Source organism: Molossus molossus, unplaced genomic scaffold, assembly GCF_014108415.1.
Source record: "Molossus molossus isolate mMolMol1 unplaced genomic scaffold, mMolMol1.p scaffold_m16_p_4, whole genome shotgun sequence".
NCBI classification, from domain to species: Eukaryota; Metazoa; Chordata; class Mammalia; order Chiroptera; family Molossidae; genus Molossus; species Molossus molossus.
Genome location: NW_023425377.1, coordinates 125397074 through 125421406, shown reverse-complemented (window position 1 = coordinate 125421406; position 24333 = coordinate 125397074). Strand labels below are relative to the sequence as shown.

Here is a 24333-nt window from a genome sequence, read left to right as displayed (position 1 = left end):
TCTCTTCCTCTCTCTCCTTCCCGCTCTATCCGAGTAAAAAATGTAAAAATGTCCGCGGGTGAGGATAAAAAACAAAACAAAAAAACCCACATCATCTAAATACCATCTCCTTTTATTGGAATTTTCATGGACATGAAATGCACTGGCCACCATCCTGCTGAGGAATGTCTCCCGCATACCTGCGGCCCGTAATGACAGCCACATTCTCGTCCTGCGGTAACACCAGCCGCACCCCAACTCGGTCTGCTCTGCACAGGCGCCGAAGCCAGTTGTACAAAGAGGCAGAACACGTAGGAAGCAGAGGACACCTCTCGGGAAAATGAAAACCTTCCTGCTTCAGCACAGCCGTTCACACGACAGTGACTTGGCCACTTCATATGAAATGACAACGTTCACCGGGGAGGAACTTGGCGGGTCCCTGTCGCTGTCCTGTGCTCCGGACATCACTGTTCCGTGTCCGGGAGAAGCGCTGCCCTTGTCCGCCCCTTTCCAGACCGAAGATGACGGCACTGACTCTGAGTCACCGCGGATTCTGTCTCCCTGCCCAGCACCGGGCAGAGGAGAGGCACAAAGATTTAGCTCCACACAAGGACGTGCTGGCAGGTCAGTGAGCACAACACAGTGAAGCCAGGCTATCGATACCGATCTGTGTAAATGTGAATCTTCTCTCTGTTCAAGAGGGCCGACTGCAGACACAGGAGCATATTTATTATCTGGATGGGGAATGTTCACAGAAAAGGGGTCTAGAATGTTGCTTTATTTGCCTTCATGCTTAGACATTTAGTTTTCTATTAAATGAAGGAGAGGGGAAGACGAACAGGAACGGGACCTACTACATAGTCTTTTCAAATTTTAACTCTAATGCTTTTTTTTAATGTATTTTTTTTTCTTTTATTGATTTTAGAGAGGGAGGAAGGGAGAAGGAGAGAGAGACAGAAACATGGATGAGAGGGAACATCGATTGGCCGCCTCCTGCATGCCCCCCACTGGGGATTTGGTCCACAACCTGGGCATGCGTCCTGACTGGGAATCAAACCAGCGACCTGTTGGTGCAGGGTCGATGCTCAACCCCTGAGCCACACTGGCCAGACAACTCTAATTCTTTATAATCAGTTCCTCTAATAAAATTTTTTAAAAATATGTATGTTTCTACATTTCCCATTTCATCAGTTTTCTCCAAGTCTTAAATTATGTTTTTTTCATCCAGAGACGTCAAATGTACATAAGGGAAGCACCGACCAAGAATAATGTTCTCTATTAATTTCGCCTCATGAGGCGTAAGGACCCCCGAGGAGCACCATGGAGAACACGCAGAGAGGAGCCCCCGGCGGGGGGGGGGTGCCACTCAGCAGGTACACGGGGTACTGGTCTGAGTTTTTAAAACTGGGTTTTCCCTAAGAGAGAGTCTTCAATTTTGCAACAAACTACTTTTTAAGACAAGTCAGCTAAAATTGCAAAGGGACAAATGCTTTGTCCACAGACACCTCGCTTCATCGGCTGTTAGCACATCGGGTAAAAGCCCGAGTCCCGAGCTCTGACGACCACGCCCTGGACCCAGGACTCCACCTCCCGAATGTGTGACCGGGCGAGTGGTCCACTCGTGCACGGGAGCGTTGTCAGCTTGTCTTGTGAACATACGTGCTGTTGACCGTCTAACAAAGTCCTCCCCCACTAACACCGACTGCCCACTGGGTACGGTTCCGCCTTCTGTTTGCCTCTGACGGTTCTGCCCTCAGAAAGCCCATCGACAAGAACTGGCAATGTCCCGTAAGTATCGCAGTTCCTTCCCCTGTTGTTTTGGGAGACGGATTTTGCTTTAGAAAGGTGATACCGCGCCTGTACTGCGTTGTCATGACCTCGTGCGGGGGGTGACCGAACACGCCCTCATTTCGGTAGCTGGGAGGACGAACAGCCATGGGAGTCGGGCAGGACCCACGAGGCTACCAGCAGCCGCATGGAAACACCGGCCAGGCTGGCTCCTGAGGAAGTTATTGAAAGGAAAGAAATTTGGTTTCCAGAGCTTTTAGGGTTCCAGGTGAGTGAGTGGTGAGCCCACCCACCGAGGTGGGTGACTATGTTAGAATGGTGACAGGTGCTCTGGCTATGGGCCAGGCAAAGAGCCATGCCACCTCACTCAGGGAAGACATGCTCAATGACCTGCTGCAGAGGTCCGCCGAGTGCCGAGTGTGCCAGGTGGCACGTCAGCGGGCGCTCTGCGGTAGTTTGCTTGCACACCCTCCCGAGAGAAAGCGTGTCCCGGTGAAGAGCATCTCCAGCGGATCAAAGACGGCACAGAAGCCTGAGATCTACGGCCCATTCTGTGCACGAGAATACATTCCTCCTCTGCTCACCTGCAAACTGCATATTAAAATGCCGACTGGAGACAGAATGTGGGACCCGGGCCGTATTTCAATACGACCCTCCTTCGGGTCTTGAAATGTCTGAGATTGAAAAATACAACATCACCATCTTAAACGAGGACACGAGACTATGTATGTGTTTCAGTTGATCCCCAGGGCCCGTCAGAAGGAAAGATTTTTTTAAAAAACATGCTTCTAGCCCTGGCTGGTGTGGCTTGGATGGGTGGGTGTCCGCCTGAGCATGGAGAGGTGGCCGGTTCGATTCCAGGTCAGGGCACAGGCCCAGGTTGTGGGCTCCACCCCTGGTGGGGGTTTGCAGGAGGCAGCGATCGATGTTCCGCTCCAACGTCAGTGTTTCTCTCTCTCTTTCCCTTCTCCTCGCTCTAAAAATCAGTTTAAAAAATCTTTTAAAAAATAATTGAATTAAAGAAAAACATGACTCGTCCTTGCGAAGTGAAAAGTGACGCGGAGGCCCTTCAAAGCGTTCGTCATCTGAGCTGTCCTAACATTCTTCCAAGAGCACCGTGCTCCCTGTGCTCAGCCATCACGCGCCGGGAAACAGCAGGCCAGACCACTGCAGGGGCTTCCGCAAGTCCACGCACATCCATCTTCCTCGTATCGGGCGAAAGCACCGTGTCCCCGCCAGGGTCTCAGGCAGACAGCGGTGGCGGGAGAGCCTCCGGGGAAGGCAGGGGACTCCGCCGCCGCCAGTGGCTCTGACTCACGTCCAATGCTGTGCCGAACTCTGGAAAAATTTCGTTAAATCCACAACATATAAATTAGCACCACGCCTGGTGACTAACAGACGGAGAACCAAGGAAGCGCACAACAGCACGTACAGACTCGGGCGGCGAACCAGGCCAGGCCGCCTGCTGCCCCCCGAGTTCCCCGCGCCACCCAGTGGACGGCCCTGAGCGCAAACACAGCCGCTGTTGCTCCTGTCTGAGCATCCAGACGGCTGGCATCGGGACCGGGCACACACGCCAGACGAAGAAACCAGACAGACAAGCAAATAAAATGGCGAGTGTGGAGACCGAACAAGGCACATGGGAACCTCACTTGCCATATTGGGAAAAAACCCTCATGTCAACCCCAGGAGACCTGGCGTCTGCAGGATCTGTGATCTGTGTTCAGGGAACACTCAGGCTCAGGTAACCAGTGCCCGAGCCCCAGAGCAGAGAAGCCGGCCAGGGTCCACATGACAGCAGTGTGTCAGGGAGGACACCCTCTCAACGAGGGCGAAGGAAGAGGAGGGAGAGACAGGGAGGAGGGAGGAGGGGGAGGAAGAGGCAGGGAGCAGGGGGAGGAGCGGGAAGAGCAGGGAGCAGGGGGAGGAGCGGGAAGAGCAGGGAGCAGGGGGAGGAGCGGGAAGAGCAGGGAGCAGGGGGAGGAGCGGGAAGAGCAGGGGGCAGGGGGAGGAGCGGGAAGAGCAGGGAGCAGGGGGAGGAGCAGGAAAGCAGGGGGCAGGGGGAGGAGCGGGAAGAGCAGGGAGCAGGGGGAGGAGCAGGATGAGGCAGGGAGCAGGGGGAGGAGCAGGAAGAGCAGGGAGCAGGGGGAGGAGCAGGAAGAGCAGGGAGCAGGGGGAGGAGCAGGAAAGCAGGGAGCAGGGGGAGGAGCAGGAAGAGCAGGGAGCAGGGGGAGGAGCAGGAAGAGCAGGGAGCAGGGGGAGGAGCGGGAAGAGCAGGGAGCAGGGGGAGGAGCAGGAAGAGCAGGGGCAGGGGGTGGAGCAGGGGAAGAGCAGGGAGCACGGGGGAGGAGCAGGAAAGCAGGGAGCAGGGGAGGAGCAGGAAAGCAGGGAGCAGGGGGAGGAGCAGGAAAGCAGGGAGCAGGGGGAGGAGCAGGCAGAGCAGGGAGCAGGGGGAGGAGCAGGAAGAGCAGGGAGCAGGGGGGAGGAGCAGGAAAGCAGGGAGCAGGGGGAGGAGCAGGAAAGCAGGGAGCAGGGGGAGGAGCAGGAAGAGCAGGGAGCAGGGGGAGGAGCAGGAAGAGCAGGGAGCAGGGGGAGGAGCAGGAAGAGCAGGGAGCAGGGGGAGGAGCAGGAAAGCAGGGAGCAGGGGGAGGAGCAGGAAAGCAGGGAGCAGGGGGAGGAGCAGGAAGAGCAGGGAGCAGGGGGAGGAGCAGGAAAGCAGGGAGCAGGGGGAGGAGCAGGAAGAGCAGGGAGCAGGGGGAGGAGCAGGAAGAGCAGGGAGCAGGGGGAGGAGCAGGGAGAGCAGGGAGCAGGGGGAGGAGCAGGAAGAGCAGGGAGCAGGGGGAGGAGCAGGAAAGCAGGGAGCAGGGGGAGGAGCAGGAAGAGCAGGGAGCAGGAAAGCAGGGAGCAGGGGGAAGGGAGAGGAAGGAGAGGAAGAAAGAGGGGACACAGGGGAGAAGCCGGAGAGGGGAGGGGAGGGATCCTGCTGCCTCCCAGGAGACTCAGCTGCCGCCCCGACCAGATGTAGGTCCCCAGAACCATTTGATGATGTCACAAAGGAAACGGAGACAAATGTGTGCATTCCACTCGCCCAGCACTCCAAAGTCATCAGCTCCTACCAGGGTGAGCATGGGGCACAGGTACAGACTCCACCCCTTTTCATTTCATTCAACAAACATGATTTGTGTGCACCTAGAAATCTAAGATGACGACATTTAGTCACTGTGAGGAGCTGGCAGTCCGGGGAGCGGGGACAGACACCCGGTGTGTGGTGACCGCAGCACCACACCTGAGCCAGGTGTTCAGAGCCGTGAGGAGGGGGCGGAGCACGTGCAGGACCAGCAGGACACGAGCCCTTCCTGGGGCCCCTTTGCTGACCGAAGGCACGAGGTCGCTCTTCTCCTGTCAGCTCGCCCAGGGCCTGGCTCGGGCCGCCCTGGAGGCCGAGGCCTATACCACACCAGCAGAGGAAAGCAAGACGGAAAAGAGTCCGAGTGTCCTGCCAACCCCACCGCTGGGCGGCCGCTGCCTGGGCGCTGGGCTGGGAAGACTCTGAGACGGCAAAGGAGCCGGTTCTGGGCTCACCAGGTGGGCGATTCGAGCACGGGGCAGGCGTTCTGCCTGAGCCAATGTCAGCCCAACACCCCCCAGGGCACCCCACACCCCGGTCCTCCGGTGCCCAGGGGCAGAGCAGCTGGGAGGCGGCAGTGGTCTCGGGGCCCAGGTCCGGTCGCACGGGCTCACTCCAGTCTCCGTGAGAAATCGGGCCGTGCAGGAGACAGAGCCAAAGTCAGCTCTCCGGGGACAAAAGGGGACACTGTGTTCTGATGACTTAGAGAAACACGGCCCTCTCAGAGATAACGTCACATGAGATGTTATATAAAAAGGTAATGTTTACATAAACAAGTCAAGAGCAATTGCTAATAGGTTCAGGGTTTCTGAGTGATAGAAATATTCCAACATTCGTGGCGATGACTTCACGTTCTGTGAGCACACGGAAAACTACTGAGTTGCACATCTTAAAGAGTGGATTTTACAGTATGTGAATGATATCTCAATAAAGCTGCCATAAAAATTCCACCCAGCCTCCGACCCTCCTGTGTAAACTGTTAACTAGTGAAGAAGTCTCTCGATCGCCAGTCGATAAGCAACAGCAGTATCGCTTATGTTGAAATAAGATAAACGTGAAAGTCCTAATTCCTGTTGGTCTTAAATATGTGTGGAGATGCACAGGCGATCTGCAGAGTCCCCGGGCGGAGAGTGAGGGCTTTCACTTCATGCCTATTGCTCCACTCGTTTATATCGCCTGTCGTCACACGTGCCTTGTGTAGTGACAATGAGTGTCCTGCGCCTGGCTGGCACACGCACCCCCTCACCGACACGCCCCCCCGCGCGGCACCCCTACGGAAACACCTGCGCCCCCTTTAGGAAGAACCTGCGAAGCCTGTTCCTCCAGCAGGTCCTGAGAAGCAGACAGACTTGCACTGAGTGAGCTGCCACGCTCCCCACTCGGACCCTGGAGAACAGGGAAACACGGAGACGCGGACACGTCCCTTCTCTGCCAGGCGGACGTGTCCCCCAGGTAACCCAGCGCCTCATGCACCATCAGGGCGGACGGACACGTCCCTTCTCTGCCAGGCGGACGTGTCCCCCAGGTAACCCAGCGCCTCACGCACCATCAGGGCGGAGGACGCATTCAGGACACAGTAGCTGTTGATTGAACAGACGACAGACGCGTCGTTCCCGTGGAGAACTCTGCCTGGGAGCGGACACCCCCCTCCTTCCTCAAAGACAAATCCGTGCCCAGGGCCGCCCCGCTGGAAGCTGACCGCCCAGCTCTGGGCTCTGCCTGACCGGTAGGGGGTAGGGCAGCCTCTCCGCCATCCCGATCAAGATGACGGGATGGACAGGGCGGGCAAACGTAGGCTACAGTGGTGAGTACGCAGACAGAGTCTATCCCTGTAGTATCATTTATTATTGTATTATTTTCCACGTAAACAGCCATGAACTTACTTTTGCCCCGCCCCCTGCATTGGGGGAGACGCGTGGAGAAGCAGGGCAGGTGTCCTCGCCCCCATGGACACTGCCTTGTCTGAACCCTGCTGCTGCCCACCACCAGCTCGAGGACCCAGACACCACAGGGCAGGTGTCCTCGCCCCCAAGGACACTGCCTTGTCTGAACCCTGCTGCTGCCCACCACCAGCTCGAGGACCCAGACACCACAGGGCAGGTGTCCTCGCCCCCAAGGACACTGCCTTGTCTGAACCCTGCTGCTGCCCACCACCAGCTCGAGGACCCAGCCACCACGAAAGTCAGCAGCGCAGAGAGATGGCACGAACGTGGGCAACATCGTGAAGCTAACTGATCAACCGCTCCCGAGCCTGCCACGCTACTGAACTTCCTCTTACCTGACACACTCCGCGTTTTTTAAATAGGATGTAGCTGCTGTTTCTCGGAGCCAAACGCATCTACTGATAAAACTCTTATAGTGCTGAGAGTTGTGATCAGAACCACAAATACGGTGAAAGGTCTACAACAATGCAGATATTGTTGTGTTTCTTGCTTTTCAACCAAACTACTTGGCGTGGATTTCCAGGGTTCTTCTCCTCAAACGTCGGGCCTGGTGGAATGGCCAGAGGTTGGCCGACACACTCGCTGGGAGCCTCCTTGTGGGAAGAGGAGACGGCCATGAAACCACGAGGACTCCGCAGGCAGGCGCCGCCCCTCTGCTGTTTCATCCCAGCGGGAGGACTGGGCGGCAGGAAGGACCGAGATGTTTGCTTTGGGTCCCACCAGGCTTCCTGGGTGGTATTTGCCCCCAGATAGCTACGCTGAGTGGTTCCATTTGGAACCTAAGACGAAATGTTATCGTCCACAAAAGAAAAACATTTGGTGAAGACAAGTCTTTGTTCCAAACACCTCAAAAGACTCCCATAAACAATCAAGGAAAATAAAAGATTTTAAACAATTGAAAACATTTTCCCCCAAAACTAAAACACATTGGAAACCTGGTGCTGAATCAAGTTCCCAAACAGCAGAACAGCTGTAATCACAAAATAACTGCAGAGAGAGAGGAAAACATCTAAACAAATGTCCGGTTTAATAACCAACCAACCAGCTTCTCCAAAAACCACCTCTCAGTCAAATCATCGTCTTCCCCACAAACAAACGTCTACAAGGCAGAAAAACCCAAGGAGTCAAGTAGGAACTGATGAGCCATCTTTTTCAATCTTTAAATTTTGCATCTTCTAAGAATGCCCATGTTAAAAATAACATGCATTTATTCACCATATGCATTGAATATCAATGAGCTATTAATTATTGGCTATGACATAAACTGTACTTTTATCCAATTATATTATATTGATGTTCCAGATACCATGAGGTAAGGATGAGCAGGATAACGCTCTGTCTTCAAAAGTTCACGGTGCAGTAGTCGGTGGACTACTTCACGCTTACCTCCAACTGCCCTGTGTCAGATACGTCACCACCTTCCACCCATGTAGCTCAGGCCAAACATTTCAGAAACATTCCGGACTTTTCTCTTCCACCACACAATGCATCAGCGAGCCCTGTGCGTGTGTGTGATCCCCCACTTAACCAGAAGCCGGCCACTTCTGGGGCATGGGTCGACACTCAACCACGGAGCTACACCATCTGGACATAGAAGCCGGCTACTTCTCACCAAGCCCATTGCCAAGGTCCAAGCCCAGCCCCCATCAAACCACACCCTGACCACAGAACAGGCTCCTTCATGCCCGGTGCCCCTGCAGACTCCTGCCTCCCTTGGCCTGCTCTCGCACAGACACAGGGCGTTTCTAAAGATGTGAACAGACCATGTCAGGCTCCCAATGAAATGCCCTCAACGACTTCCTTCTGCTGCTGCTTTGCATGTCCCAGATGACAGTGAGCTTGGCCATCATTCATGCCTATTGGCCATTTGGATATCGTCTTGCGTGAAGTGCCTGTTCCAGTGTTTTGCCCATTTTTCTATTGTGAAATCGATTTTTAGTTCTCAATGCATTTGGAACACCGCTCTTTTTGCAGACCAATGTAGTAGAAATAACTTCTCCTCGTCTGTTACGTGCTTTTTCATTCTCTTCGTGGAGTCTTCTGACGCACGGTTCTTCGTCTCGCTGGTCTCCGATGCACCCCTTTTCCCTTCCCAGTGTTGTTGGTTACTATTTAAGAACCCTCCGCCTGCCCTAAGACCATGGGGGTATTCTTCCACGTTTTCTCCTAAAGGTTCATTGTTCTACCTGACATGTTTACATTTACAATGATATTAAATTGATTTTTTACATATGGTGTGAGTTAAGGGTCAGAATACCTTTGTAGCCATAAGGATATCATTTTTACCCAGCACTGTTATTGCAAATGCCATCCCGTCCCACCACGCTGTTGATGACATCTTTGTCAAACACAGTGCTACTGGTCTACCCCATGCCTGGACCACAGTATAAGTCAGAATGTGTTTATAAAAGTGTGGTCTCTGATAGATAAGTCCTCCTGGTTTATTCTTTCACTTCAAAGATGCCATGGCAACTCGCGGCCCTTGGGATCTTCACATAAATTGTGAATCCACCACCACAACTTGCTAACTCTTCCCATCATGCGTTCATGCTCCACTGCCCAGGCCTGGTTTTGCTTTGCAGAGAATTCCAAACAGCGCCTCATTCCTCAGGATGAGAAAGGAACCCCAGTTCTCCACGCCCGTGTTCTCATGAAGAACCCCCACCCCCCACCCTGTCCTCACTTTATCCTCCGTGGGAGATGGATCAGGGTCAGTGGGCTCCGGGTTTCTCGCCGCCACGGATCCTGCCAGTCACTGCTCTGCAAGCCCAGCGCCCGCCCACCTCCCAGCTGTGCCTTCTCCTCGGGCTGGGACCATCCCTGTCCAGGCTCACTGGGCTCCCCCACATGAGTGGGTCCCAGGTGTCCATGCAGCTGGTGGACAAGGATATTCAGAACCTACCTTGCAGGCCCAGTTCTTGCCACATGAGTTACAAAGGTCAAGATTTAAGACTGGCCTCGGACCCCAGTCGCTTTCTCCAGTTCAGCTTTTCTGGGGCCCTGCACTAGGGGATGCTGCGCCCTTATTAATGAGGCAGGTATTTCTGTCTTCACCGCCCCTGCCCCGTCTCCTGTGGTCAGAAGGAGGAGGGAGGGGTTGTTAATTAGGAGCCACCCCCGTGTGTACGTGAAGTGGAGTATAGGGGCTTGGGAAGGAGGTTCCCCCCAAATCCATATTTATTGTTTTTAAGGCTCAATTATAGAAGGGGTCTCACCTCACCTGGTAGGCACATTTATTTTGAAATACTTTACTGTAATGACAGGAGAGGAACAATTTCTATGAAAACACCTGCAGATCCTGTAATCATATATCTTGGCAGCTATGTTTTCGAGAACATGTTATTTAGCCAGAGGCACAACATCTTTTCTACTGGAAAAAGGAAATGAAGCTCGGACACGCTGACATCCGTGCTCGTGACAGGCCGCTCTCCGGCCGGCTGTCACTGCCCTGGTCCCCCCCCCGACCTCGGAGGTAAGAAGGACGGTGTCCTCATCAAGCCTCAAGGGGGAAGACCTGGGAAAATCAACAAATGCGAAACCTCTAGACGCCAGGCAGTGAGCCCGGGCACGGAAAGCCCGTGCCCCCCACGACCTGTGACTTCAGGTCCTCGAAGACCACACGGTCTGGAGGGCAGGAAAGCGGACAACCTGCTCGAAGAGCGCAGTTTGCTCCTGTCGAGGTAGACGCGTCCCGTTTCCCAAGGAAGGTGCATTTGAAGGCGGGGTTTTTCATTCCCCCGTGGAGCTCAGACCCGTTTCTACGCCTTCGGAACGACAACTAGGAAATACAGGTGAAGGAAGGGTGTAGGCTCGCGCACAGACACCAAAGCCTCAGTGCAGGGCAAGCACGCGCGTATTTCGAAACCTCCTGATGCCTGGGAAGCTTCCTTCCCAGTGATGAGCCCCACACACTTCCCAGTGCTAGGAAGACGGCGCCACGGGACTTTCTTCACGTGCTAGCCGTTCGGTTAGTCGGCTCCTTACGGTCGGAACTGCAGTGCTGCAGGTCACCTGGAGTCAGTGTCGAGAGCTCACCTGGTAAAGGCACCACATGGGGGAAGAGACAGACCTGAAGTGTGCGAGCAGCACCAGGGCCTCACCTCCCACATCAGCCTGTAGTCCATCTTCTCGTCCAGGTCCTCCGGCACCCTCTTCTCCCCGGCGAACGGTCCAAACTTCTCACCCTGAGTGGGGATCATCGTATGGAAAAGGCATTAATACAACCGTCAAGTCACTGAGAACAAGCTGCTCTTCCCCTTCCGCTAAAAACTTTTTCTCTGACTCTTCACGCCCCACGATTGATTTAAAATACCAATTTATACAGCACAAAACATGTCCATATTTTAACATCCAACTTAGTCTGTGCTTAGCCCAAGGTCCTGAATCCAACAATCCAGGAGCCAAGATCAAAGGGGTCAAATGGCCTAACGTTCAAATTCTGACAAGGCCCCGAGTCCCTGCCTCCGGCCCGTGGTCCTGAATGACAGGCGCTGGGTTCTGCCTGACATGAGAGACAAGCCCACCAGGCGGAGAGTCACCTGGTTTCCATAAAAATCATACATTCATCCCAATTATGAAGGAAAAAGAAGCAAGCTTGCCGCTCTCAGAGGGAGACTCATGAACACGGTTTGAATTCTGCCCATCTTCCCGACAGCCAAGGGCAGCCAGACACCAGTGACCTCAGCGCGCCTGCTTGCCGCCCCCCTGCCGGAGGACCGAAGCGGGGATCACGGTCCCGGGAGGGGCCCGGGGGCTGCACTTTGACCAGCTCCCAGGTGAGAACCTCTGGTGCACAGGTGGCTGCGGTCACCCGGGGGACCTGCGAGGCAGGTAACAGGTAAGCGATCCTTTGCTTACTAAGGCAGCGGAGCAAGGAGGGAGGGACCGTGCAGGACCCCATGGAGAAGGGCGTGGGCGGGGGGCGGAGTCGCTGGCCGCGGGTCCTGGAGAAGGTGCTCAGGAGGACACAGCCCCCTGAGCGCCCTCCCAACCTGCTGTGCCTGGCCTTCAGCCTTCCTTCCTAAGGAGGAGGAGGACGGAAAAGCCACCAAACCCTAGGGACACTTTGGATGAACAAGTGGGGGGGGTAGGAATAACCACCAAAGCAATGTTTGAAGGGATACAAATTACTTAATGAATAATAGAAAACCCAGCCCCTGGGGACAGTAAGATGTTAGAGCTTAAAGGACTTACAACCAGCTAACCCCGCCGTCACTTTACAGACGGAGGAAAGGTCTGAGCAGCAGGGCTGTCTTCATTATTAACTTGGGGGCAGAAAACGCTCCTGAGAGTCCTGAAGTCGAGACTAGGGTCCTAAGATCCCAGCACAGCTCCCCAACGACACGGGACACTGCTCTTCATACATGCACACAGGGACTGGCGTGGGGTCAGGGAGCAGGCTCCAGAGACACTCGAAGCTCCATGCGCCCCAGGCCACCCCACGCTGACACTGGACACCCAGCATCACCCGTCAGGTGGGACACAGCCCCAAGGACACGTCTATGAAAGGGAATCATGATCACCTCACCGGGGGACCTCACAGGGGACCTCACCGGGGGACCTCACAGGGGACCTCACAGGGGACCTCACAGGGGACCTCACCGGGGCACCTCACCGGGGGACCTCACCGGGGGACCTCACAGGGGACCTCACAGGGGGACCTCACAGGGGATCTCACAGGGGACCTCACCGGGGGACCTCACAGGGGACCTCGCCAGGGGACCTCACCGGGGGACCTCACAGGGGACCTCACAGGGGACCTCACCGGGGGACCTCACCGGGGGACCTCACAGGGGACCTCGCCAGGGGACCTCACAGGGGGACCTCACAGAGGACCTCACAGGGGACCTCACCGGGGGACCTCACAGGGGACCTCACCGGGGGACCTCACAGGGGACCTCACCGGGGGACCTCACAGGGGACCTCGCCAGGGGACCTCACCGGGGGACCTCACAGGGGACCTCACCGGGGGACCTCACCGGGGACCTCGCCAGGGGACCTCACTGGGGACCTCACAGGGGACCTCACAGGGGACCTCACCGGGGGACCTCACCGGGGGACCTCACAGGGGACCTCGCCAGGGGACCTCACCGGGGACCTCACAGGGGACCTCACTGGAGGACCTCACCGGGGGACCTCACCGAGGGACCTCACAGGGGACCTCACAGGGGACCTCACTGGAGGACCTCACTGGGGGACCTCACTAGAGGACCTCACAGGGGACCTCACACGGGACCTCACAGGGAACCTCACAGGGGACCTCACCGGGAGACCTCATCGGGGGACCTCACCGGAGGACCTCACAGGGGACCTCACAGGGAACCTCACAGGGGACCTCACTGGGGACCTCACCGGGGGACCTCACAGGGGACCTCACCGGGGGACCTCACCGGAGGACCTCACAGGGGACCTCACCGGGGGACCTCACCAGGGGACCTCACCGGGGGACCTCACCAGGGGACCTCACCAGGGGACCTCACAGGGGACCTCACCAGGGGACCTCATCGGGGGACCTCACTAGAGGACCTCACAGGGGACCTCACACGGGACCTCACAGGACCTCACAGGGGACCTCGCCAGTACTGAATGGCGGTTCAGTAAGCGGTACGAGACATGAAATGGAACCTCCTGAACCCGCCTGCCACACGCCCAGTGGCCCATGGGAGAAAGTCCCCGGTTAACAAGGAAGGAGACTGGGACTCCGGGAGCTCCGGTCACCTGCTTGCTCAGGGTCAGTCACCTAGCGAAGGTCAGAGGAAGGACTGGGAACAGCGGTCTGTTCTCAGCAGAGGGCTCCGGCGCTGTTCCCTTCCCAACCACCACTCACACGCGGACAGACAACGGCCCGACCCAGCGGACTACGGTCAGTCACTGCCCCGCCAGGGGCCTGTCCACGCCAGTCACTCCACACTGTGGACTGAATGAAGAAACTGGCTGATGAGAAGCCGCTGTGGAAGGCAGACCGAAACAGGAGAGTTCTGGTCGTGAATTCCAGGATTCGGTATTAGCGCACGGGGTTCAGGCTCGATCATTATTGCAGGTGACCGCCTGGGTGCATGTTTTCCAATGCGACTCGATCTACCCAGGACAGCCAGTGTGCACTTGGAGGAAAAACAATGAACCGATCAGTTCTGCAAAGGAATGACGAAGAAGGAATGCCAAATACACACCCGAAGGACGTCCAGCTTTGAACCTTCAAAGGAAGCAGGAGTCTCACCCCAGGGCACGCGCACTCTAGCGACAGTGACCAAACACCCAGCATAACCCGACTATGAGAAATACGGCTTCGACTTCTCTCCTCAGCCCACTGTAGGAAACACACCTTGCATCTCGCCAGCATAGGCACAGACGCCCACAAACACACGCGTATGACACCAAAGCAGACACCGCGGGAAGCCGTGCTACCCTCACGCCGTGCAGTGCACGCCCTGGTTGCCTGCCCTGTTCCAACCACTGCTGCTGGAACACCCGCGCTGACCCAGGGACTTACTTTCTCAACGCACCCACAGGCTGCCATCCCAGTGTGAAAACCACGGACACGGACACACACGGAGGAGGCGCCTGTGAGAACTCGGAGCCATCCAGGTTGGATGGGAGCACCCCAGTGCACCTGTGCACGCAGGAGAACAATCTGACCAAACCCACGTGCGCTCCGGTGGCTGCAAGGTTACAAAACTGCGAAGAGCCAAGTCGCATCAGCCATGGCCCCAGCGGAAAGAAACACGGCAGATGAGAAAAAACAGTCAGTGTAGCTCAGGTGGAGACCCTGAACCTAACCCTCTCTCACTCGGAAGCCTCCCCGGAGGCCCCGGCACCTGCCACCCACCTCTGCTCTCGTGGTTCAAGTGGTCTCCACCACAGGAGCAGCCCTTCCTGTGGCTGTCACGTTACTGTACACACCGCCTTACTCACGAACCCTTCCTATGGGACTTCGAGCCCAGAGTGGCCTCTGTCCCCTGGGCTTCAAACCACCTTGGGTAACACAGCTACGAAAGGAAGATTTGGGGCACGTACTATGTATGTATTTTATATATATTTCTTTCTTTTAGTTGAACCATATGAAATTGTCAATATGTGACTGTTTTCAACCTGCAAAAAATAAAAATTGTTATATGATTCCTTATAATATCCATTATATATATGCATATGTATGCCCTGGCATATTCAACACCTCAGGTGAGGTTCATATTGATGATAGGAAGGAAACTGATGTCTCAAACTAGTTTCTTCAAAATGCGAGCATTTCCCAGCGGACTCCTGTCGCCGTGGGCTTAACCTTCTGTGGCGGAGCAGGTGGCAAGCTCACACAAGCGGCAGAAGACAGCCAGCTCGCCCACCCTCGCGCTGTTGCCGTGTGCAGGCGTGACGGACACGACCTTCAGCCCGTGGTTTCGTGGCCAGAGCCCTCCTAGAATTCTCCTCTTCTATCTCAAAGGCCACGATCTCAAATGTGTACAAGGCTGGGCAGGAAACAACAAACATCCGACAAGAAATCCGCCAGGTTCGGGTCAGGAGCTGGCCAGGGGGGCCAGCAGGGGGTCGCACTGGACAGCATTTCCGCTCCGGTTGAATGTCGCGGCATCACCACGGGGGCCCAGTGCTGCCAGACAGCCACAAATGTTTCCGGGAGGCTGAAGGCTCCGGCGTGTATGTGAAACCCCTACTTATCTATATTGGATGTCACCCCAACTTTTCAAAACCGTGTGCAGGCCCGATAAAATGAGACCGCCAGACATTTTCAACCTACAGCCCCCAAACTGTCCCCACCCAACCTGCCTCTCAGCGGGCCCAGCACCCTCCTACACTGGTGCGTCTCTGCTGTTTCTGAACAAAGCAGATGGTTAATCCATTCAATTCACCACCCACGGGGCTAGACAATAACTTTTAATAAACAACAACAACAAAAATGTATGATTGCAAACATGTGGGCCATTTTCTGTTATTTTGCTTAATATAATGAGAAAGAAGTTGAAAGCAAGACATTCTGCAGATTTGCTCCTCTTAGGAGAGAGAGGACCACACCCACAGAGGCTGTAAGAGGTCTGAACCCTAACCCTCCCTGGTCTGCCATTAACCAGCTGTGATGTATCAGGACGGCAAGTCTCCTCACCGACATAACCTAGGGATCTGGCCCTGGCCGGTTTGGCTCAGTGGTTAGAGCATCAGCCTGAGGACCCAATCGTCTCGAGTTTGATTCCGGTGAAGGGCATGTACCTTGGTTGCTGTTCAGTCCCCAGCCCTGGTCAGGGTCGTGCGGGAGGCAGCCAATCCATGTGTCTCTCTCACATCAATGTTTCTCTCTCTCTCTCCCTCCCACTCTGCAAATGTTTTAAAAAGATAAAAAGCAAGCAAACAAACAAAAAACCTAGCAATTTGGATTAGTTGGTTTCTAAGATTTCTTCTAGCTTTTCGGTCCTGTTGGAAAGAACTCCCACGAGCCGAATTCAGAGCCGTTTGAGAACTGGAGAACATGAGTATGACGGATCGAAACACACAGCGAGTTCTGAAGTCCATGATGACTGTCAGAAGAAAATTCTGTTCTTTTAAAAAAACACATGTGCCATCATTAGAAGTTAACTTACTCACATCATGACCGAGACAGAACGAGGCACTTGTCCAGCCTTCGTGACAACTGTCGGGGAGGACCGACAGCGGCCGACGCCGAGGGCAGCCCTTCTTCCCGGGGGGGGGGGGGGGAAAGCCAGCTCATGAAAAGGAGGGACCTTGGAGTGAAGTCACCGCTTTGAAATTCTAATAACATGACTGAGGCAAAGCTTCCCAGCAGGGGCTGAGGCCCTCAGGCGAAGGTGGACAGTGAAACACATCCGTGCCGCAGCCGCTCAGACTGGTGGCCCAGCACGGAGGACCTTCACAACAGGAAAGTCACACGGACCCAGCGCTGGCGCACTAGCCGTGCTCGGACCTCAGAGGACGCACCCCTGCTACCGTGACCCGGTCCAGCCCTCCAGGCCTGCTGTCTGCCACGGACACGTGACAGGGGTGTGGCTCTCCAGCCCCCTCCAGAGGTGAAGGGCGAGTGAGCATGCGCAGACCTCTTCCCTGTCATCATCATCCCTCATCCTGTCTTGCTCCCAGCACCTGGGGATCATGCATGTGGTTAAGACACGTGAGAGGGAGGAGGTGGCTTCCGGTGTCCCCTCCTGTTCCCACCACCAAAGCAGCAGCATTTACTGCAGTGGAGAAGGCAACCTCAGGACGGGGACAGGTGTTGAACACACAACATCGGGGAGTAAAAACAAACACACAAAAAGGTAGAATCATCTGTGTCTGACTTCCAGATGAAAAGAAACACAGAAGACGAAGAAACATGCTAATACAGCCCTGGGGGAGCCACCAGCTTGAGCCTCCCCGAACAATGAGCCCCGTCTCTTCAGAAAGTCATTGTCTAAGAAGGGGGAGGCCGGAAGCTGGGAGGCTGTTAGAAGAGATTTGATGGACCTAAGGCAATGAAAGAGGAGGTCTTTGATTGGATCCCGGTTCAAAACCAAACAGCTATAAAAACATTTTGGAGGTAATGGGACTAATCTGAATATGGGCTGGAATTCGAAGACATCAGGAAATCGCTGTTATTCCTGTTGGGTGTTAAAATGATATTATGGCTATTGAGGAGAATGCTCTTACGCTGAAATATCGAGGACTCGATTGTCTTAAAGACTGTAATTTACTTTGAAATGGTGCAGCAAATAAGAAAATAGATGCACAGAGCCGAAATCCACGAGAGCGCATTGACCTGCAGTTGACTCGTTTATATGTGAAATGATGACTTTTCACAGAAGGAGCGTGGATCCCCACCAGGCACACAATTATATCTCAGTGCCTGTGTGCTCCCTGGCCGTGCAGCTGGGCCTTCCACAAAGTGCGATTCTAAAGAGTGCAGTTCTGCAAACCATCCAATCTTCTCTCCCTACTGTGACTGCCTGCCTGTACCCCCTCTCCTCGGTACCAGAGCGCTGAGCTGGTTGAGGGTACCAATGTATCCAGGGAGAAAAACATGTACCACCTGCCCATTTCGACAGGGAGGAGAGCTAGCCACCTGCAAGCAGAAACCACAGAAGCTCTTCCGCAAGAGCTAGGTCAGCGGGTAAGCCTTAGCTACTTCTTTCTCTCCACCTGGAATAACAGCGCGAGAGCTAGGCCACCGCAGCCTTTCAGAGGCCCGGAGGATGGCAAAGTCTCGCGCCCTGACATTTTGAGCCAGTGAGCTGATGGCAAAGCCCACCTGTCGGTCTCCTGTTCAGGGAGGAAGATGCTTCCCAGGGGTGGGGCTCCTGCCTCCAGCTCTCTCTCCCCACTGATAGGCGGGGTCAGAACAGGTGTATGCATGCCCCGGCTGTCACAGACCCGTCCTTCCGGAGAGGCCCCCAAAGAAAATAAACTCGAAGCCCTGGCCAGTTGGCTCAGCGGTTGGAGCGTCGGTCTGCGGACCAGAGAGTCCCGGGTTCGGTTCCCGCTAGGGGCACGTACCAAAAAGAAAGTAAACATGACATGGGCAGTGCCCGAGAGCTGGGAGGAAGGAGGGACTCTAGGTGGTGACTGCACCCCGAAAGACTTGCCTCTCGTGAGCATCCGCTGCATCTGGGCGAGGGGCAGCCTCCAGTTCCGGCCCAGAACTGGTGTGAGGTGTTCCCTGCAGGAGGCGGAGTGATGAACTGGAAAATCCTGCCCTTCCCCTCTCTCCAGCTCAAGTCCTCGGGATGTCCTTGACCTTCCCTGCCCTTCCCCCTCATCTCGGCAGCACATTCTGTCACCGCCGTCTACAGCACTGCCACCGTCCTGGTCTCAGCCGCGTACCTGTCACGTGGCCTGCCGCAGTGGAACCCTGGCAAGTCTCCAGGTGACACACTTGCCCGGGGCCCACCTGCTCTCAGCAGACCAGTGACCCTCAGTAAACTTCGTCAGAGCACGTCCCCCTCTGCTCAGAGCCCCGAGCGGCTCCCCACGTCAGTCCCAGTGAGGCTGGTGCCTACCACGGCCGAAAGGCCACAGGGACGTGGCTTCTGCTCACACCCTTCCCCCACTGGCTCTCTGGCCTGCTCCCCACCCTCAGCCCCGCTCACCCCACCCCTGCCTCACCAGCCTCCTTGTCCGGACACGAGAGGCAGCTCCCATCCCAGGGCCCTGCTTTCGCTGCTGCCAAGAAAGCCTGACCTCTAGAAACACGTCTGGCCACTTTGTCCCTCCCTCAGGTCGCTGCCCAGAGCTCCCTGCTGGGTGGCTGGAGCCCGCTTAGAAGAGCACCCCCTTGCACACCCACACACTCTGCCATGTCAGCCCACCCAGCTCCACTTGCCTTTTCTCCGCTGCACTGACCGATCGCAGCACAGACTCCACCTGCCGTGTTCAGTGGCTGCCCTCTGCCTGCCCCTCTGGGGCGCGCCCCACGGCAGCCACACTGCCACTGGGTTCACCCGCGCCGTGGAGAGGCAGGAGCAACCGTGTACAAGACCTAAATCAGTGAAGGGCGGGCACATCCACAGCCAGAAATACAGTTGGTCGTTAAAAACAACACACTCCAGCCAGAAAGAGCACTTGGAGGGATTTCCACCAGATACTGTTAGGTGAGAAATGCCAGAGGATGAGATGAGTTTACTCTTGTCACCTGTTGGTAGAATAATGCTTCCAAAGTGTTTGAGTAGGTGGCTGCATTAGGTACGCGAGCATAGAAACAGCACTTTATCCGCACAGAGAGAAAGGGCAGGGTTGTGTCAGTGAAAAGGATGTCCGGGGGAGCTGAGTTCCAATTCTGACTGATTCGCTTACTATTGATATAGCCTTCCTCAAACGAGGGCAATAATCAGCCCACTGCAGGCTGTGTAAGCAGCCAGTGACTGTCCTCTGTCACTCACCCTCTGTCACTAGCAGCCAGCCCAGTGCCTAACAAGTCCAGGGGCTCCGTAAATATTTGTTGAAAGAATTAACTGTAGCTGTTGTTAACACAAATAAATGAAAGATGAAGTTTCTCGGGAAACATTAAGTGGATTAGTTGTACTTTTTTTTTTTTTTTTAATCCGTGACACCAGGGCATAGAAAGCCAGATGGAGTCGCCGCCGAGGCGGGCTTGGCCGGTGACCGCCTCCCCTCCGATTGTGTTCCCAGGTTCCTTATCGTCAGCCCCCAGGAAATCCAAGCAAACATCTGGGGCGGACCTGTGGCCCCGGCAGGCAGGCCCGGCTCCTTTGGGAGTCACGGCCAAGCTGATCCCTCCCTGCACTGACGTGTATGTGTAGGTGGTTTGTCCTCCAGGCTTCCACTTATTTTTCCTTTGAAGTTTCCTCTTTCCCATGTTTTTCTAACCCGATCCAACTTGCCTTTTTTCCCAGCTTATTGTACCTTCAAAGACTCAGATTGAAACCTTTATGTCAGGCATTGTTACTCGAGATGTTACCTCACCACGTGTCGCTACCACCGACGCCTGGTCAAGGCGCTGGCCTCGGCTGGAGACAGGGCGCAGGTGTGGTGGGAGGGGGGGAGCTGTGTCCTCTCTGTCACAGGACACCTTGCCCTTGATTTTGCCCCCGCCCAAGCCGTGGTTCCCAGACGGACAGGGAGGGATCACGGTCTTGGACCGTATCCCCCAAAGATCACAGTGCTTGTGTACAAGTCACCCTGACTTTACTGAACAAGGACCCCACATCCTAACAGTAGTGATGCTGGGGTTCGGATACGCCACAGGAAGCTCCGAGTGCTTGTTCCGGACGTCAGGAGGTCAACAGCAGCCAAGTCACAGGGCCTCGTCATCCACCTGCCCTCGTCCGCGCTGGGCATCCCACACGAAGACCAGAGAGCACGGAGACCTTTCATCAGGGCCTGCTCTTGGAATTGCTCCATTTTATTATTGTTGTGGTTGATCTCTTACTGTGCTTCATTTATCAACTCCATGTTATCCCAGGTGTCGGAACAAACACGGTATATTCAGGGCTCAGTACCATCCGCGGTCCCGCTCGGGGTCTTGGACCGTATCCCCCAAAGATGAGGGGAGACTACTGCATAAGCCAGCAAGGGAAAAGATGGTTGTAATATCACAAATGTAACGTAGGGGAGTGTTTGCTTAACGCTTTATTGTATATGCACTTAACGCACTAGCTTGGGGCAGCTGGACTTCACTTTCGTCTGCATACGTCGTACCCGGGAATTCCGTTTCTTCCCTGAAGCGTGGAGCTGCGCTCCGGAGATGACTCTGAGCACAGGGTCGGCCCGGGCAGGGAGGAGTCCGTCTGGTTAGTCCCCCCGCCACTCCATGGCTTACCCAGAAGAGCTGCCCGCCGACCCCTCATCCCATGCCCTCAGTGTCAGCCAAGGGACAGGAAAGGAAGTCCTCCTGGTCACCAAGCAGATCTCACCCCCCCCCCCCCCCAGACGAGAGGCACCAGGACTGCAAAGAGGTACTCGCAAGCAAAAGCCTCGCAGGACTGCGGTGGGGCCTGAATTCGACTCTGCCAGGGGGGCCCCACTCTGGCACATGCTGCACAAAGAGGGTGTATAGAGCAGGGTTCAGGGGTCCCATTGGTTAGGGAGTCCCCAGTCAGCGAGGTGAGTGGAGTGGGGGCGGGGTCTCCAGCAGGGTCTTCCTGAGCCTCAGGAAGGTCCGATTCCACACGCGAATGTGAAGTCCGCGAACGGCTGGATTGCGAGACTTTTCTACAACAGGAGTGTCACCCACACATCCCTGTTCTGACCGTGTGACGGAACGTCTGCACACCACCACAAATACCCAGCGTGATCTACTCCGAAGCCTGCTAGAGAATCCGAGCACGTCAAACTAAGATCCTTAATTTAACTGCTGAAATACTCTTCTCAGACCCCTTGACTTGTGGCCAGAGTTAGACCTAGTACCGGTGACGGGGGACACCGAGGACCCAAGAAGCTAGATGCAAACAGGTAGATGTACGACACTCAGCGTCAGCCTGACCGCTCACCTCCATCCGGATCCAGTCCCAGCTCCCTCCTCGGCCTGGGGAAGGTGAGGCGGCGGAAGCCTCCTTCTCCATCTTCCCTGGCATCCAGACACCTGTCTGTGATCATGGCCTTATGATTCTCTGTCTTATGACCATAACAAACCTGTCACTCACAGAATGCCAGTGGATGCACTGCAAACACCTGCACATCCACCGGGAATATCGGTAAGCATTCTAGATGTGACTGGATGACAATCGTGTTTCACATATTGAAGTGACAGGAGCCAGGAAAACCTAAGTGTGTATTTAGCACCGCAGTAGTAAATGCAGTGATCTGATGATGGGGAAGCTGTTTATTCTCTACTCCAAAACAATAAAAACGTCCAAACAACCGACGACGTGAAAAAATAAGTTGGAATTATTAAATATATCAAAATAAAGTACACTGGCCAGCTATTTTTTAAAAGCCTAAGTAATATAAGGCAAAAAACAGGCATGATGTAATCATTCTAATATTTGTGCAATTCTTAGTATATTGCTATCGGTAACATTAAACAAAATAACGTTTAAGTGTTTGCATTTAGGCCTGAGATATTTAAGAAAAACCCACCTGGGAATTTTTGCATCTTGTGAGAAAGAATTTAAAGCAGAATTTCAACTTCTGCTTTGAGAGAATGTTGACTTTCACATTCATCCATTTGGCAAACACATCTATTCAGGCACATCCCACTCAGATGAAGTGCGTACTGTGTGAGCACCTCTGAGCGTCATCCCAACTGCCATCGGAGACCATGACCATGGGGTCCTCTGTCCAGCTGTGCCCCGGAGGCTGCTTACAGGGGGTGTTGTCAGGGGAGTGCTCTGAGACGTGTCCGTCCCTCTTCACCTGCTCTTAGGTGAGGGGCGGGGGAGGTCAATACCCAGAGAAGGCATCCTGGGTCTCCCACCCCTGATAGCATGCCCTACTGCACAGCCTGCTCTTGCCCACACCTCCATTTTTAAAAATATCTGTTAAGAGGATGGGGGTGGGGCGGGGCTCTGGGAAGCTGGCAGGGAACCATCTGCCAGGAACGTGAGCCCTGGGCTCAGAAGACATGGTTGGAAGCCTAGCTCGCTAGCCCAGCAGGAAACGAGGCCCTGCGGGTCCTGTGTCTGCACCTCCTACTCAGGGAGGAACACTTCTCAGGAGTGTGCTGTGAAGTTGCTCACGTGGGTGTTGTACCAGGTACCACCCTGGCGCAAAGTATCTGCTCAGTAAACATTCCCCTGGGGCCCTCAGCCCTGCCTTTGTGGTTCCAGATTTTACATGTCCGGGGAGAAGGGGCTGTAACGTAAGTGCACCAAATCCAAAGGTTTGGAGTTTTCACATCTCTCCTCCTAGGCCTGGCTGGCCACGTCCAGCGCTCCCAGGCCGATCCCGGGGTGCAGCGCAATGTGCTCCCCTGCTCACGTGCCTCTAAACTTCTGGAAGGAGAGACTTGGTCAGAGAGAAACCCGGAGGCAGAGAAAAAGGGCCCTGTAGTTGGCAGCTCCCAGCATCGGCCGGAGGGGTCTGAACAGACTCAGGCGGTGCGCGGGGCGGGCGCGGCGCCTCGGGCCGCGTGGGTTCATCCGAAAGGAAGCAAGGAAGGCGGCGGGCCGCGTGCGCGCGTGGGGACCCCCGCCCGCGGGCGCAGCCACCGCGGAGAAGCGGGTGCCCGGGGAAGAGGAGGCTGCAGGAGGACACTTCCTGCAGCGGGAGGACAGACATCCTGCCGCAGGGCCGGGGCAGTGCCGCCCCCGACCGGGCAGCTGGGCGCGGCCGGCACTGACGTGGCGCTTCAGCCGGAGTCCGGCGGCAAGGCCGCCCCGCAGGACCGGGCTCCCGCCCCGCACCCCGCCGCCGGCGACCCCCCGGGCGAGAAGCGGCGGCGCCCGGCCTGCGGAGGGCGCACGGGGAGGCGGGCGCGCGGGCCGCCAGGTCACCCACCTTTGCGACTCTGCGGGCCGTGTAGAGCCCCATCCCGTCCTGCACTCGGGACGACTTCAGGGAGAACCTGTCCGGCACGTACATGCCCAGCATTCTCCCGCCGCGGGGGGCGGCACATCGAAATTTGGGGTGCCGGCCGAGGGGCAAGGCGGCGGGAAGGAGGAAATGGAGCTTTCCTCCCAGAATCCCCACCTCCCCCGATTCCAGGATCCCCCGCGGCCCGGCCCCTCCTCGCCGCCCTGGCTGGGCCCCAGCCGCCGCCTGTGCTGCCCCGGCGGGGGCGCGGGCAGCGGGCAGGGGCGCCGGGCGCCGCGCGCTGATTGGCCCCGAGGTGGCGGCTCGGACCCGCGCCCCGGCCTCCACCGAGCGCCCCCGCCCTGTCCAGCTCTGGGGCGGAGATTTACTCCCGGGATGCCCAACGGAGTGGGCCTGACACAGCCCCAGCCCGGGCATCCTCCAAACAGCTTTACCCAGAAGGATCCAGAAACACGCATCTTTCAAACAGCTGAGCGAGGCAACTTTGTTGTTTCTTGCTTGTTTGAGGGGATTGAAGTTATAGTTGTTTGAGGGGACCAATTGAAGTATGTTGTTTAACGTACAGAGAAAGAGGGT

The 24333-nt window shown here is 55.8% G+C and overlaps 1 protein-coding gene across 2 annotated transcripts in view; it reads right to left on the bottom strand.

The window, feature by feature from the left end:
* Window positions 1-23814, bottom strand: part of PRDM5 (PR/SET domain 5) — a 100018-nt gene extending 76204 nt beyond the window's left edge. For both annotated transcript variants that reach the window (XM_036240952.1, XM_036240953.1), the window contains exons 1-2: window positions 23722-23814; window positions 10938-11021 (exon numbers count right to left, since the gene is read on the bottom strand). In XM_036240952.1, coding sequence (XP_036096845.1) covers window positions 10938-11021; window positions 23722-23814 — 177 coding nt within the window. The remainder of the gene's footprint in view (window positions 1-10937; window positions 11022-23721) is intronic.
* Between the last annotated feature and the right edge of the window lie 519 nt (window positions 23815-24333).